This window comes from Pygoscelis adeliae, unplaced genomic scaffold, assembly GCF_000699105.1.
Source record: "Pygoscelis adeliae isolate BGI_AS28 unplaced genomic scaffold, ASM69910v1 Scaffold166, whole genome shotgun sequence".
Lineage (NCBI taxonomy): Eukaryota > Metazoa > Chordata > Aves > Sphenisciformes > Spheniscidae > Pygoscelis > Pygoscelis adeliae.
The window spans coordinates 5,120,839-5,136,530 of NW_008825156.1; the positions used below are offsets into that span (position 1 = coordinate 5,120,839).

The following is a 15,692-nucleotide window of genomic DNA, read 5'->3' on the forward strand; positions in this document are numbered from 1 at the left end:
CCACTCGTCACCAACCTCCATCTGGACATTGAGCCGTTGACCACTACCCTCTGGATGCAACCATCCAGCCAATTCCTCATCCACCAGACAGTCCACCCATCAAATCCATACCTCTCCAGTTTAGAGAGAAGGATGTTGTGGGGGACCGTGTCAAAGGCCTTACAGAGGTCCAGATAGATGACAGCTGTAGCCCTTCCCATGCCCACTGATGTAGTCACTCCATCATAGAAAGTCACTAGGTTAGTCAGACAGGACTTTCCCTTGGTGAAGCCATGCTGGCCTCCATGTGCTTTAGCATAGCTTCCAGGAGGATCTGTTCCATGATCTTCCCAGGCACAGAGGTGAGACTGACTGGCCTGTCGTTCCCCGGGTATTCCTTTTTCCCCTTCTTAAAAATGGGGGTTATGTTTCCCCTTTTCCAGTCAGTGGGAACTTCACCAGACTGCCACAACTTCTCAAATATGATGGATAGTGGCTTAGCAACTTCATCCGCCAGTTCCTTCAGGACCCGCGGATGGATCTCATGGGGTCCCGTGGACTTGCGCACCTTCAGGTGCCTTAGATGGTCTCGAACCTGATGTTCTCCCACAGTGGGCAGCTCTTCATTCTCCCAGTCCCTGCCTTTGCCTTCTGCAGCTTGGGCGGTGAGGCTCAAGCACTTGCCGAGCCTTTTTATTTTTGTTTACTTTACTTCATATTGCTGACTAATCTAGCTAAGAAATAGGCAGAATAACCAGATTCTCACATTTTTTGTTTTAAAGAAGCACATAGGAAATGCGTGGGTCATATGGTGAATAGGCATGTCCCATAAACCAGGTCATATGACTCTAAAATAGTGATGGAACTAGAGTGTGTCTCTTCCCTCACTTCTGAGGCCACGGTTTTCTGTCTTTTAGATGAAAATCGGGGGGGGGGGGGGGAGGAAATAATCATCCCTCAGACTTCCTTCGTGGTATTAGAAAGCTTCTTAGATTTTGAAACTGACTCAGTCAACCAAAGACACCTAAGACATCTGGTCTCCCTAGAGCAGAGCAAGGTTTGGCCTAAGCCAATGCATGGTTGTAGGAAACAACTTTGCTTGTGTAGCTAGTCTAATTGGAATCAGGGTTTGAGCATGTGGGAGGAAACTTAATTAGTCCCATTTCAGAGGAGGCAGAAAGTGCAGAGAAATAGTTCAACTGCCACTAACTCAAGCAGAGTGGTCAGGAAGTAATTTCTGGTGCCTATCCTAGAAGGTAGTAGTTTTCTACTTGAGGAGGAAAAAGAAACAAGAAACTGTAATCTGTAGAAACACCGTTTATGAGCTCACGTGCTCAGAACCAAGACTGAAATCACAACCTTCACCTAGACAGTGATTCTGTTTTGGAAAAAAAATCAGTGGCAAAACTCAGAGGCTGTTCAAAATCTGCTATCTCTTTTCCTGAAGGACTGAAGACAAAAAGACAACAAACGCAGCAAAATGTATACATAACCATCTCTGACTTACAGCTTTATGATTGGTACAGCCTGCAGCAAAGTCTCTTGCTTATAGTTTCTGCAGTAAACAGCCCAGCACCAGCCTGACTCTACTGTGAACCTGGCAGGCAAGGGCATAAAATAAAAACTGCAATGAATTGTGCTGACATAGCGTGTTTCCTCTAGAGAGACTTTACACTGAGTAAGTGCAATGTCTGCCCAACTTTACAGATGATTAAACAAAAATGCAGAGAAGAAAAACTGCTTCTTCAAAATCAGAGCAGCAGCAACATTAGGAACTGAGCCCAGGAATAAAAACCTCACCACAGTAAGCTAGCAAAGAATAGGAGAGTTCTTCAACTGAGCTGAGATTTTACACTTCCAACTGAACCTCTTGCTTTGCAAGTTGGAGCACATTGTCTTATCCTGCTTCAAATCTAAATGTGAAAGGTAGAACTGTAACTAAACTGCATTTTGTCTCAAAAAGATTTAGTGTTTAAGAGAGAGAGTCAGTGTTGGACCCCTGACATGTAACAATCCATAACATTGACCACATAATGCCAGTCAATACTGTTACTTATATTTTTATATTGTTCAAATGTATATGCAAAGACAGAGATAACCAGTTAAAAAGAAAGAAGGAACATCAGGGAAGCGATACAGCCTTACACAGAAAACGAATTAGGATATCAATTATATAATGGCATGGTTAAAGTTCAGATACAGTCATGTGACTTTTGGCCTAATTTTCATTTTTGCATGTGTTACTGGCAGTCATCCTTCTTAAGGTTTTTAAAATAACTTAATTATGTAATTTATCACCTCTCTTTCTAGCTATATTACTTGAAAACATGTTTCCTCAGTATGATCTAGTCAATACTGGAAAGGATCACATAATTTTTGTGTATAGTTTGCCAACCACAGTTCACAGCCAGAACACTGAGAGGGAAGGCAGTTCTAACCACACATGTAGTCATCATTATACTAATGTCAGAGCTGGATATTAACGGAGACCTGTGCAAGAAAACTGTGCAGATACCCTTTTATGACCTAGTTGTCCTTATGTAAAGGCTTTGTGTTGCATTTTTACCCACAGTATGTAAATCTACAGAAGTGTGTTGAACTGCAGAAAGGATGTGTGAGCACACAGTTGAACCATGTGGGACTGTTAAATATTGCTTGCAGCTGATCTTGAAAACAATTTTCAAGAACTAGACAGGAAGCTTAGGTCTACTGAAGTCAGACCTGACAGAGGCAGACCGCCAAGCTTTGCTCCTAACCCTGTCACTGGCTGTTTGTGTAACAAGCCATAGGTGATTGAGTCCCAGGGTACCACATGCATTTCTTCTCTTGGAAAGACCAGCTGATGGCTCAGCAGTGGAAGGGGTATTCCTCTTCTGATCCAACTGGGAGAGGGAGCTCCCCCTTCCATACTTATTTTGCTCCAAGAGAACTTTAAAAAGCATAAATGAGGACTCTTCATCAACTGCCTTCCTCCTGACTAGCAATGAGTTTGTCTAATATTTCTTGTCAGATGTAAGGAAGACAGGCACCTAACATGGGCTGCACTGCTCAAACTACTTCAAGCTCCCTGTTCTTGTTAGCCCATACTGGCTTCCATACATATGCGAAAATTTGGACAGCAATTTAACAAAATGGAGTCAGGAATCCCACAGTCTTCATGACAACAAGCAGAAACAAAAAGCAGTTGGCAAGGAGTAATAAATTCCCCAATATTCAAGAAACTCAGATTGAGAAGTGGTACTGCAAGTTCCTTTCATCCAGGCAGGGATTTTCAAAAGAAGTCTAAAAGACCTGTTAAAATTCTTCTCGTTAAAAACACTGCTCTCAAAGTTTTTCACTGGGTGTTAGGCAACATTTAAAAATCAAAACTTCTTTATGTTAAAGTAACATCTGTCTCTGCTCCCCTTTTGACCCTACAATCTCCCATGTAAAAGAAAAAAGGGGGAAAAAGGCAACAAAAGGAAACCGCAAATGCCCTGAAAAAAATGGAAGAGCAGAGAAATCGATCTAGAACCTAGAGGAAGAACAGTATTAAGGGTTTCGAATCTTAAATGAGACAGAAGGTCTTAGCTTCAGAGCCTGCAGCATCTCCCAACCACCAAGAAAACAGGAAAGAATTTAGCAGAAAAAAAGCAGCAATCATCTCCATTTTCTCCTTGAACTTAAAAGCCTTTCTCCACCTCAAACTTTTTTGAAACATAATTCACTGATTTTAGACCTACAAATAACCACTTTAAACTTGATGTGTTCACTGCACATTAATTCTTTGTCTGCCTGAATAACAGAAGATCAGAAGCTGTTAGACTGTACCTCCACAACTTCACAGGTAAGGTGAGAATACTGGCAACACTGAAGAGACAAGTGGGAATGCAGAGAGAAAAATTTTATTATACATAAACATGCTGTGCACAAACATGCATATTTCATATTTTTCTATGTGAAGTCTAAGATGATGGTTAAAGTAAAGAAGGCGCTGAATGATAAGGGTTTTGGCTAAACCCTTCTGACAGTGCTTAAACTCCATTAAGACATCTGAGTGTATACATTACACTGCTGAGTTTAGGCATGAACCCTCTGAAAGGATATTTTGATGCTCCTTTGAAAAGAAAAACCTGTTATCCAGAAAATCAGTATCTTCCGCAAGAAAAAGAACATGGCACATTCATATCCATTTTGACCCAAAACTAGAGGCTAAGGCATCTGGAAATTATACCTTTATCTGAGATGACTCTTATACAAAGTATTTTGTTATAAAACTAAGCGATCTCAATGTAATACTGCTGGTTACAGAAGCAACACATGTTTCTATAAAACGGACAACGATTATCTTGTTCATCATTAAGTCCAGCACTCAGTTCTAGATTTCTTACCTGACCTAATCTAACACTGCCTGGGAAAGGAAAGAGGAAGGAGGTTGGTTTTCAGATAGTGACGGTAGGAAAAGTTTGTTATCATTTGCAGACAAAAGCTTTTCAGAAGTCAGAAGACAGAACACTTCTGGAGGTGCTTGAGCAGGAAAATACTTTCTGCAGGCAACACATAATGCATCCGACATCCAGCTCCTGGGCAGAACATTATTTATTTATACCATCATGGAGGGTGATAACTAATCAGTGCTAGCTGTCCTTAGAAAGGTTGTATAGAAGGACATACTATGACTTTAAGATGAGATAAAATGGCACAAATGAAAACAAAACTCACTGTTCCTTTCTTGCATTTCAGCCATCTTTCCCCCATTTTTGACTTACAGTGAGCATGCTTCAGTCTATTTTAGCAAATTATAATTTTCTTAAATCAGCAGTAATGCTAAAGTAGTAAAGTATTTAGAAATACTGGGTAGTTTTCTATAGGATAACTGCGTTACTTAAATTAAAGCTCTGTGTGAAAAACAGGGCATTTAAGTTTGAGGGGCTCTTTAATTAGACCATATTTTATTGTATTTGCTACGAGTCTTATTCTTACATTGTTCAATTGTTTCAACATGTAGTATAGCTTAATTGTAATTCATCTATTTTACTGGCCAGGGCAACTTGATCATTCAGAATGGATATTAGTCCATAAAAATGTATTCCACAGTGGTTCCATATTCCAAAATAAAAACCTGAATCAAAAAATTTCCAAACCTACTCAATTTTAATCTACATATCCTTAGGCAAATGACTACTGGCTGGGACATAATAATATATGTAATGGGAAAAGTTAGTCACTATATTATGTACCTAAAAGGAATTAAAGTATATCTATCAAAAGCCAAAATGGCAATACCATTATAAAGTATAGTATTGTAGTGTTGTTTTTTTCTCTAGCTGAGTGTGTTTTCCTCATTGCAACAACTACGCACAGAGCAAATTAAAAAGCAAAATACTCCATAAAACTGTCATAATTGGCAGGCACCCTGCCCCCCGCCGCCCCACAAATATAACACTGAAACAGGTACCCTTTTGAAAGGTGAGCAATCTACTCAAACACACACTTTTTCAGGAATTCAAAGGAAGACTTCTTTTAAGGCTGTTGCATTACCAAAACTGCTTGACTAGCAACACTGACAGCTCTTAAAGACAAGATGAGCAGCACTCAGATTCCACCTGAGCATTAGGTGCTCAGTAACAGAATGACACAAGGCAGGATTTCATAGCCCCCATTGTTGCAGAAATAACAAGGAGTCAGCTCAGAAACTTACTGCAGAACACCACCGAAAACATCACACCTTTCTGATCTAGTTTTTCATTCCAAGAAGGAATGTAAGGGGTTATTGGGGATGAAATCTCAGTTCTTGGAAGGAAGCCACTCAGTTCTCTGTTCCTCTAGCTAATGAGATGTCCTGCAAGCTGCAAAAGCCCTGGAACTAGTCTGTTACCTAATAAAGTAATACATATTTCTTTAAATGTCTGCCTTCCTCATACAAAGAAGGGGCTTGCTATGCTACCCGCAGAGCAAACTGCAAACTCACAGCTGACAGCAGAATTAAGATGAGGGCATGAATAAATAAGGAATTCAAAACTATGAGACCGTACAGGAGGAATAAAAATAGAACATGAAGAATTGTACATATGTAATAATAGTATACAGCCATGCCAAACACCACAGCTGATGTCCTTGACTTTGCCCAGAGAGCAATATAGTAATTACGGCTTAACTCCATCTTTTCATAAACACTCCTGAGCTAGAAAACTACTGAGTGCTCTTAATAGAAGCTAAAGCAACCCTAGTAATCCCTCTAGAACACCAATAATCAGTTTCAAAGGTCCCTTGTGTCTTGATTTCCATGGCCTGGCTCCTGTTGAAGGGTACACAGAGTTTTCTGTGGCAGTGTAGATCCAAAGTCTACCATAAATCATCTTTTGGCTACTTCAGAGGTGGAAAGGGCATGGGTTTGTGAGGCCTGAATTACTGCCTTTTAGTTATATTCACAGTGTCTCATAAACAGAAGTAAGTTAACAGAGCTGACTAGCAACCTCCATCCCTTAGTAGTAGCTACTGAAACCCTCAAGCCTCATACTTGTTACTCTGCTGAGACTAAATTGATCACTGAGGTGCCAAATAAGCAGCGCTGCTGCAGCACCCCATTGCATGGCAGCACCTGAGAGGAACAAAAGAATTCCCTCTGACTTCCTCTGTGCATTAGCACAAACCTTTAATTTTCTGTGTCTCTTTACTAAAAAAACTGGTGAAAAAGAAAGGGAAATGCAAAAGTACATCAGTGGTATTTGCCAGTAAAACTTGCAAACCATCTACCATGCAGTTAGGACTTGATCCAAAGCCCACCGATATCAATGGGCTGAGGATCAGATCCTTATTCAGCTTTTGGATCTAATTCATCTTTGAACTGACAATTCTATATTTAGGCTGCAGTCTCCATATATATCTTATTTGCCTCAAAGCTCTGTCCAGTCAAGTTTTGAATACCTCCAAAGATGGAGATTCCACAGCCTCTCTGGGCCTCTGTGTCACTGTTTGGCCATCTTCATGATGAAAAAAAAAAAATCTAGTATCTTAGAAATATGGAACTTTGCTTTTTTTTTTCCCAAAATCACATTAAAAGCTGTCATATTTTATAATGCTCATAATAAAAAGGAACAGCAGCAGATAAAGAAAGAGCCATATATTGAAAAGAACCAAGAATGGAAGACATGAAAGCAACTTAGATTTCATTATGTCAGAACAGACATAGAGGTGAAACCTGTTGACTTTTACACACATGTGCTCAGACAGCATCTTGCTGAGAAACCACTCACCTGATCTCGGGAATATGGAGTATCCACTATGTGTTTATCTGAACATGCTGCTAGAAGAATCTTCATTGCATTTAACTGGAGCAGTATTTCACAAGCCATGGTATCAAAGAAAGTAATATTGGCAAGAGCTGCTGAAGCCAGCAGGAAAACTTCACCAGACGAGGCTTCTTGGCACAGTTCTAGGAATGCAGAAAATAAGTTGAATAAAAGTCATCCCTTCACTGCAAAAAACCATAGTTGGGTGTTTCAAAGCAATATTTAAGCATCTGCAACTTGCATTAGTAATCTCAGTATCTAAGACCAAATTCATAATCATCAAGATAAAAACCAAAACAAAACAAAATCGTTTTAATTTTGTCAATTATATAATATGTCACATTGTTAGGGTGCTTTATAAGCAATACTAACATTAGGTACCTTCATTTGAACCACAAAAACAGGGAAAGATGGTATATATGAGCCTAGACACCAAGTGTTTCTAACATTCATCTAATTAATGAGATGGTCTACCTAGTATACCATTCTACAGGGAATATTCCACTGAATGTTGTTCAACATAAATCTTGATATGACTACATAAAATTAAATACAGGAGGCAGAAGGCTAACAGTAACTGATCTGTAAGAGAATAATTCTGCTATATATCCTATTCTTTAGAACAAGATACATATATGTGTTGCCTATCTCTTAACCTATTTTTCTATAGTAAAGATCATCCTGCATATTTTCCAGCTTCAATAAGAAGTGCTGAAGACACAGCTCCCTTTTAATTCCTTGCACATATGTATTTTAACTAAGATCTGAATCACCTGGCAATTGGATTTCAGCCTGGTTTAAAGATTAAACATATTACAGTAATTCAATTACTGAGTCATAAATATTACAAGGAAACTGGTGTGTGATTACTGAAAAGGCTGTTCCAAAGTTATACATATTCTATTTTTGATGCTCACATTTCTTGGGCAGAGCATATACTACTAAAATTACTGTGGAACTTAAACAGTGACAATCGGGAAAGGCTCCACCTGCTAATATCTTCTGGATAGGCTGTTCAGATTGTCCCTTGACTGTGGTACACTGTAATAACCTGGAAAATCATCTTAAATAAGTCAGATCAGATGCCTCTACAGCAGAACCAAGCTCAGCACAGGTTATTCCACCCACTGGATTCAGGGCAGGTTCAGGGCAGAACTTTCAGTATTTGTTGCTGGACAGTCTGGTCATGAGGAATAAATTGTTTCCTTGATTTCTGCAGCACTAGTTCTGTTTGGGCATATCGAAGAATGCCTAAATACATCTCAGATAATTCCCAGCCACTGCAGAATCCTCAAGCACTGGCACTACTCTTTTCTTGTTCTATTAAAAAAAAAAAAAACACAACAAAAACATGCATGAAAATTGAAGTGCTGTAGTTTAACTGTAACCATTGGGCTCAGTAGAGAAATATCAAGACGTATTGATCTATTATACATGAGAAGTCAGACTAGATGACCCAAACTATACTTTCTGACATGAAGCTCTGGGAAACTGAATTTCCAGATCAGAGAAAGGAAGAGAATGCTTGACTGAAAGCTTCTGGTATTTGAGAGGGATGGAGCACAGTGCCAGAAATAAGAGATTCCTCTCTTCAGAAAGTCATGAGAAATATCATCTTATTTTTCTGAAGTGTCCTCACTGACCCAGATTAAGGAAAAGCTTGCTGTTACCTTTGCCTCATTTTACCATGGATCAGAGATCTAGACAAGAAAGACAGATCTTTTATTTTCTTGTAACAATGCCCATAAATTATGCTATACTGTACTTTTCCTCTGAAGTATCATACAAATGTAGATGCAGTGGTGAGCTTGAGTTCTAGCAAGTTTAGAAAATACAACAGGCATAAAGGTTAGCAACTATTAGAAGCTGCTCTTTTACAGATAAACATGGGACAAGAGGATACTTTGCTGAGTCTTTTCTGTGGCTCTAATGGTAGAATTTCACTCAGATATTTTGACAAACATGCATAAATTCTATTCAAATATGGATTGGAGTAAAAAATATTATGTAATTGCAGGATGCCCTGATTCAGCATTAAAAATGACAGAGTTCTTTTATCTGTTAAGGAAAGAATGGCAAACATTATTTAGGGAATATTTCTAATGAAAGAGAGTCCTACCCCAACCTGTCATTTTAAGTGGAATGACTCAGAAGTCCCATAAAGAACTTACTGACAAGTGCTGTTACAATTTCTTCCATATTTTCCAGAAAGCTGCTGAGATGCTGAGTGAACGTGAGATGCGGAGATGTGATCTGTGCAATTACTGCCGCTGCTTCTGCATGAGTAGCTTCAGAATGCGTGTTATCAGTAAGAATGTCGGCCAGGCACAGTATCCCATCAACCTACGGAAAAACAATAGGTATGGTTTGGAAATACTCCAGGAAATATTTTTACAACCAAAGATGGGTTTACAGTTCTCTTTTCTTGGCTTGGCTGAACTATTCAGTTTATTTTTAAAAATGACTTAAACTTGGTGGCATTTATGGCATAAGACATTTCAATTTAGCAAATACAAATGAATTCTGCATAGAAGTTTGTTGGCCAGCAAAAAGTCTTGCATTTCATTCTCCCCTAATGTTTCTGCTGAATTGATTTTGGTCAAACAAACACGTCTTTTCTGACAGACGTCTCAAGTTAAACATTAAGCCAAAAATAAGCCCTGATAAGCAAATGCTAACTGCTACTACGCCACAGCCTTATTTAAGCTCTTGTCTGAGTGTGTCCCACTGCGAGACTCGAGCCTGAGTGTGCAGTAAGTTCTTCACAGACATATTTTTTTGCCATTTTTTTTCTGAATTTGTCACAAAGCCAATGCAGGATCAAAAAATACTACTAAGGAGAGACCCTGGGTAAACTGCACCTGATGAGCTTGCACAGCTATCACATTAAAGCTAGATCTGTATATCCCTTGCTTACTTGGAAGAGAAACAGAAAAATGAGTAAAATGTACATAGGTTTATGCTTTCAGAGTGTCTGAAGTGTTCTAAGCTCATTCCTTACACAGTTTAGGCAGATACATCATATACGCACACCTTGCTCTGGATTACAGGAGACCCATTGACACAATGAAAGACTGCAAGAGAGCATAGCCAATGAGATAGCTTAAACTGCAGAAACGTACCATCTGTTAACAACCAAACCCAGCAAAGGAAGGTTCTCTGTAGACAAGGACATAATCTGTGAACTTTCAAATTAACAGGACTGTTTCTCCCCTGTTTAACATATCCCTGAATAATTCATCACATTGTCAAGCAGGTAGGTAGATGTGCTTAGAGGGGACAGAAAACGAAGATTTATGTAATTTTAAATTATGGACATGTTTATGTCAAATCCACATAAATTCACTAATTAGTATCTTTATATAAATGAAACTAATGTAACTATAGGGACAGTTTACAAATTATCAGAGCTTTTAGAAATTTCACTGAGTAACTGTTTTAAAAACTGGCCTTATTTATTTATTTATTTGAAGTTCGGAAAAAGTGTGGGGTCAATTGCCTTATACGTCGCTTGGACACTTTATAGATACAAGGAGGAGTTATGAAGGCTTAGCACTGAAATAAACTTTAACAGTCAAACAAAAACAAATCCACATTTGTCTTGTACACTCACCAAGACTCTGAGGTCTGTTGTCCAGACTGCATTCTCTGTCTATTCAAAGCTTCCTCAGGACATGCATGCTAAGTCCTATCCATTATCTCCACAAAGGGTATTTAGCAAATCTCTTATTTTCATTTTTGTTATTAATACAGAATGTTGAGGTATCTTAATTACTTATCTTGCAATGGGCATGAATTAAATTATTTGATAAGCACTGACAGTTACTGTGTTTTACAAGAAAAGCTCTCAGATTGATGGGAGCAAAAATTACCCTCGGGAAGATCATTCATTGGGATGTACTTTTTAATAGGCAATAGACTATATCATTGGAACTCTAATAACATAGATAAATACAAAAGAAATTATATCTCTATTTTTCCTCAGATTACAAATGGGATTTAGTATAGAAGCTCAAGTACTGGCAAGAAGAGGAAGAATAAATTTTCAACATTAAACTTTTTCTTGACAAGCTTTCAACATTAATCTACCTACAGCAAAATATTTCCTCCTAGTTATGGCAGAATTCTACAGCTTGAAACAGCAGATTCACATAATTCACTTGGCTTCAAGGTATATTAATAGATCTCAGTGTCAAGAATTAATATATGTCCTCACAAGATGATTTAGTAGCCAAAGTGTGCTAGACAATATCATATGCAAAAATGCCCAACTTTGTCACCTTGAAACCTCCCCAGATCACACCTTGTCTGGGGTCCGAAGGATGCTAATAACAACAGTCAGTATAAAAAGTTAAATATATTCCAAGGCATTCAAAAAATGCTTCATAAGAAACTTCTTCTAAGATCTGGTAACAGGATACAGCACTCTTCAGCTCTAAATTTACTGGTTAAAATTCACTTGGCCAGCTCTTATTCAATGACCTCGACAAAATGACTTTAGAGTAGTTTTATGCTATTTCAGAACAAGTAATGGCTTATGAAAGACAGGTACAAGTACATGGTTAGATTTTTCCATCACCACTGATTGTTTATATCTACACTATAAAATACAAGCTTCTAACAATACAAGGGCTGTACTCAACTTTTAAATTATGTATTTGATTTTTTTATTTGCTAAGTAATTATTTTTGGAAATTGGCAGTTGCTGAACTGTAAATAGAAGTGGATATATGTTTTTATTCAGCATAAAGATAAAATACATATTTTGGATCCATGAAAGCCACCACTAGTTAGTTTTTCTCCTTTCTATGAAGAATCATGTAAAATACTAACAAATTTAGCCTAAAATTTGCTCTATACACTTTTGTCTCCCATCTTAAATATAGAAAATAAAATAAATAATTCTACTCCAGCAGGCAACCCCATTTATAAGTGTCTAGCAATAAATTTTAAAATGACAAGGGAACAATCTAATAAAAGCACTTTAACATCCAAAAAGAAATTGCTGCTCAAAGCATTTTTATAATTAGCTTTCACACTGAAAGGAACTTTGGATGGCTGCCCTGTTTTCTGTTTAATTTTGGTGAAGTAATCAGCTAAATGTCAAATCTGTTCATCACCTTGGCAATACAAAAGAACCAGTTAGCCAGATAATGCAAACAAATGAATTCCATGAATGCAACAAGATGTTGTGTACACCCTGCATTTGAGGAATGACGTTCAGTAAATGCTTGATCACTAATATTTCAATATTGATAACTGGAAAAATGCCAGGAACTTACATCCTTATGAACATAGCCCTGTTACAGAAACTTAATCCAAGTGACAAAATAAATGCGTGACCGCTTTACTGCATAGATCAAGTCTTCTGAAAGGAAATAATATCTTTTCTCTGCAACAGGAATGAATGAGTTCTGGGGCAGCCCTCTTCTTTCTTCAGTATACCTGTTCTTCCTCCTAAAAATATTAAATAAAGCTAGGCACCTGTTAAAGATTCCAATACAGAACTTGGGATGAATTGCATTAATGACTTCATGATTTGAAATATTACACACAATAACAGTCTTAACGCTCTGCTTTCCACAAGGAGGTTCAAGGCAGGCTTTCCATGCCACTCTGGGAACCAAGACACATTGCCTTCTTTTTAATAATGTCTGTCTTTATTTGTATAAAATGCTGCTGAAGGCCTTTTCTCATACTATGGCTTTCTCTAACATTCCTATTTGCCCACTCTTAACACTCAGATGATCTCTACATATTGGTAAACTTCCTCAAAGGTTTTTTTTTGCATTCTTTAAATCGATCTCCTAAGTCATCTTGCTGAGATTGGAAAGCCTTACAGGCTATCGGCTGATTTCCAACTGTCAAATCCATGGATAACACTATCAGCCTGCTACTAGGTGCTTCTGGTAAGCAGTACCAGCAGGTTCCAAAGCAGTTTTAAAAGAAGAATGGAAGGGAGATGTTGAGATCCAGCTATAAGACAGCAAATGTGGAAACAAAATCACAAAGGGGATCACCTCTTAAACATTGTCTCAACCTTCCCAGGAGGGTAGAGAAGAATTTCAAAAGCAGAGGCTGCATCAAACAGCCAAGAACTGACAGATCAGAGATGTGTTTGTTTTATCCTTTCACACATGCTGTGTATTAGCACCTCCAACTTGAAGCTAGGACAGGTTAAGTATACAGGTGAAGACATGAACATTAGCAGACTAAATAGAAACTGCATAGCTGTATAAAAACCCAAACATTAAAATTTGATGAGGAAGAGGGAGACAGAGAAGGAGGGAGGGAAGGAGGGAAGGAAGGAAGGAAGGAAGGAAGGAAGGAAGGAAGGAAGGAAGGAAGGAAGGAAGGAAGGAAGGAAGGAAGGATTATCATATTCAGAAAATGTTCGAATGCCCTGCTCAGCATTCTTTGAACAGAATATACTTCACTCCCCAGACCATCACATGAACCATGAAGTCACTTCACTATTCTGCAACTCCATTGAAAATGTCATCCAGCCGAATCCGTATACTGTTATTTTGATGACTTGTTACTTATGAAATGAATTCCTGATCATCAAGGCTGAGGTATATCCTATGTCAACTTCTGCACCTGTAGAAGGCCTACAAGTCTTGTTTAATTTCTACATTGAAAGAAAGGAAGGGAAGAGGACAAAAGTATTCTACCTTGCACACAATGATCTTTCATATTTGAACAGTTGCCTTGCCAAGTGCTCTGCAGATAAAAACTGCCTTAGCTCCACTAACTGAGAACTGTGCTGATTTATACCAGATTAAGATTTGGTCAGCTATTTTAAAGTGGGATGATATATTAATAGAGTGATGCCATTAAAATGTCCACAAATACTATTCCAAGTAATCAAAGCTATTGCAGCAATCCATGGCAGCAGCAGTGACCAGTGAACAAAACTGAAATGATTTTTATAGCTACTGCTGTACAACAGTGGCCATGGGACCTAATTTATAAGCCATATTGTATACTCTACAGAATAGTGTGAGGCCGAATAAAGGTTGAATGGTTCCCATCTCAGTAGCCTTAAAACTGCTGGCAATAACCTTAGTTTTGTATCTAAACTGGCTGTGAGTGGGTGCTTTGGTTCATGGCAACTTCAACTAAAGCTTCCCTTTTTAACTTCCCTCCTTCAGAATATGGTCAAGCTAATGAAGAGGTGTTTGTTCTTCCTTGTGTTTAGCCATCAAGGGGCAGTGTGAAGATGATCTGATCTATATGAGGAATATTGTTATATGGCGTGAAAAAAAAAAATCTCAGCCTTCTCTCAAAAAAAAAAAAAAAGGAGTCAGTTGGCTGTATCAGCTGGAAGGATGCATTAAATGTGGCAATGCCTAAGTAGCAACCTTGCAGCCATGCTGCAGGAAGAAAAATATAGGTGAACCACCCAAGGATACATTCAACTTTCCTGATCTACTCTTCACATACCTCCAATTCTACAGGGTAGCTGCTGAGTGGCTACAAAGGGCAGAAGGAGAAGAGACTGCAAAGGAATTAATTTGCAGTTATGTAGAAGTCATCTGTAATACAGATCCTTCTACTCAACCACTGTTGGTGTTTATAGAATTGGGATGCATTCATAAAACAGAAGGAAAATTACTGAGCATAAATGAGTACGGTGGCTTGGAAAAAAAAGACATTTGCAATGGCCTTTGTACTCAGCTTTTGTTACATTCTCTTTCTCCTATTCTGTCACAGCTAAAAGACAATCACAATGATGATTGTATTATCTATAATCTCAGGAGATATAGAATCCTGAATCATAAGAATTGGGGAGAACTATTTGTGTTCACATATGATAAAGTTAGAGATTAAATTCTTCAAGTTATGTGACACATGACAGAAGCCAAAGGTTTCTCAGATTCTTTTGCCCCACATTTTGAAGGGCTGGATATACTGGCTTGTTTTTAAGTTGCAGGAATCTATTCCTATTTGTAGGATTTTCTTGATATCTGCATTACAAATTCTAGAAAGTATATGCTTGTTTCTTTTAAATAATGGATAAGGCTTTATATATTATACTTTGGGGCCTGAATTTCATTAAAATGAAGCCACACAGACACAAAAAGGACTCAGCAACAAGATGAGAGGAACTGTCATGTGTTATATAAGAATGCTGAACAAGATACTGGGACCTGCAGTCTGAATTAGGGTAAGACCATACATTAGTAGTTTTCACATAGCCCTCATTTTTATTTACCCTGGGGGATCACAGTTTGAGAAAAAGAAAAAAAAACACCTCAACTATTCCTATAAACAAACAGGGGCTCCAGGGTTATGCATAGCAGGGCACTCCAGAAAATGAGATGTGCTCACTGAAAAAAACATGCTCCGATCATCTAGTTTTAAATAAATAATGTCACAGACACTTCATTGCATGAGGGCATATTCTCAAACACCTGGTGTCTGGCAGTTAAAAAAAAA

General features: G+C 38.2%; 1 protein-coding gene across 1 annotated transcript in view; it reads right to left on the bottom strand.

Moving 5' to 3' along the window:
* LOC103920775 (protein inscuteable homolog) overlaps positions 1-15,692 on the bottom strand; it is a 39,164-nt gene that overhangs the window by 12,441 nt on the left and 11,031 nt on the right. The window contains exons 2-3 of the mRNA XM_009328616.1: positions 9,422-9,593; positions 7,215-7,393 (exon numbers count right to left, since the gene is read on the bottom strand). Of these exons, the coding sequence (XP_009326891.1) occupies positions 7,215-7,393; positions 9,422-9,593 (351 nt within the window). The remainder of the gene's footprint in view (positions 1-7,214; positions 7,394-9,421; positions 9,594-15,692) is intronic.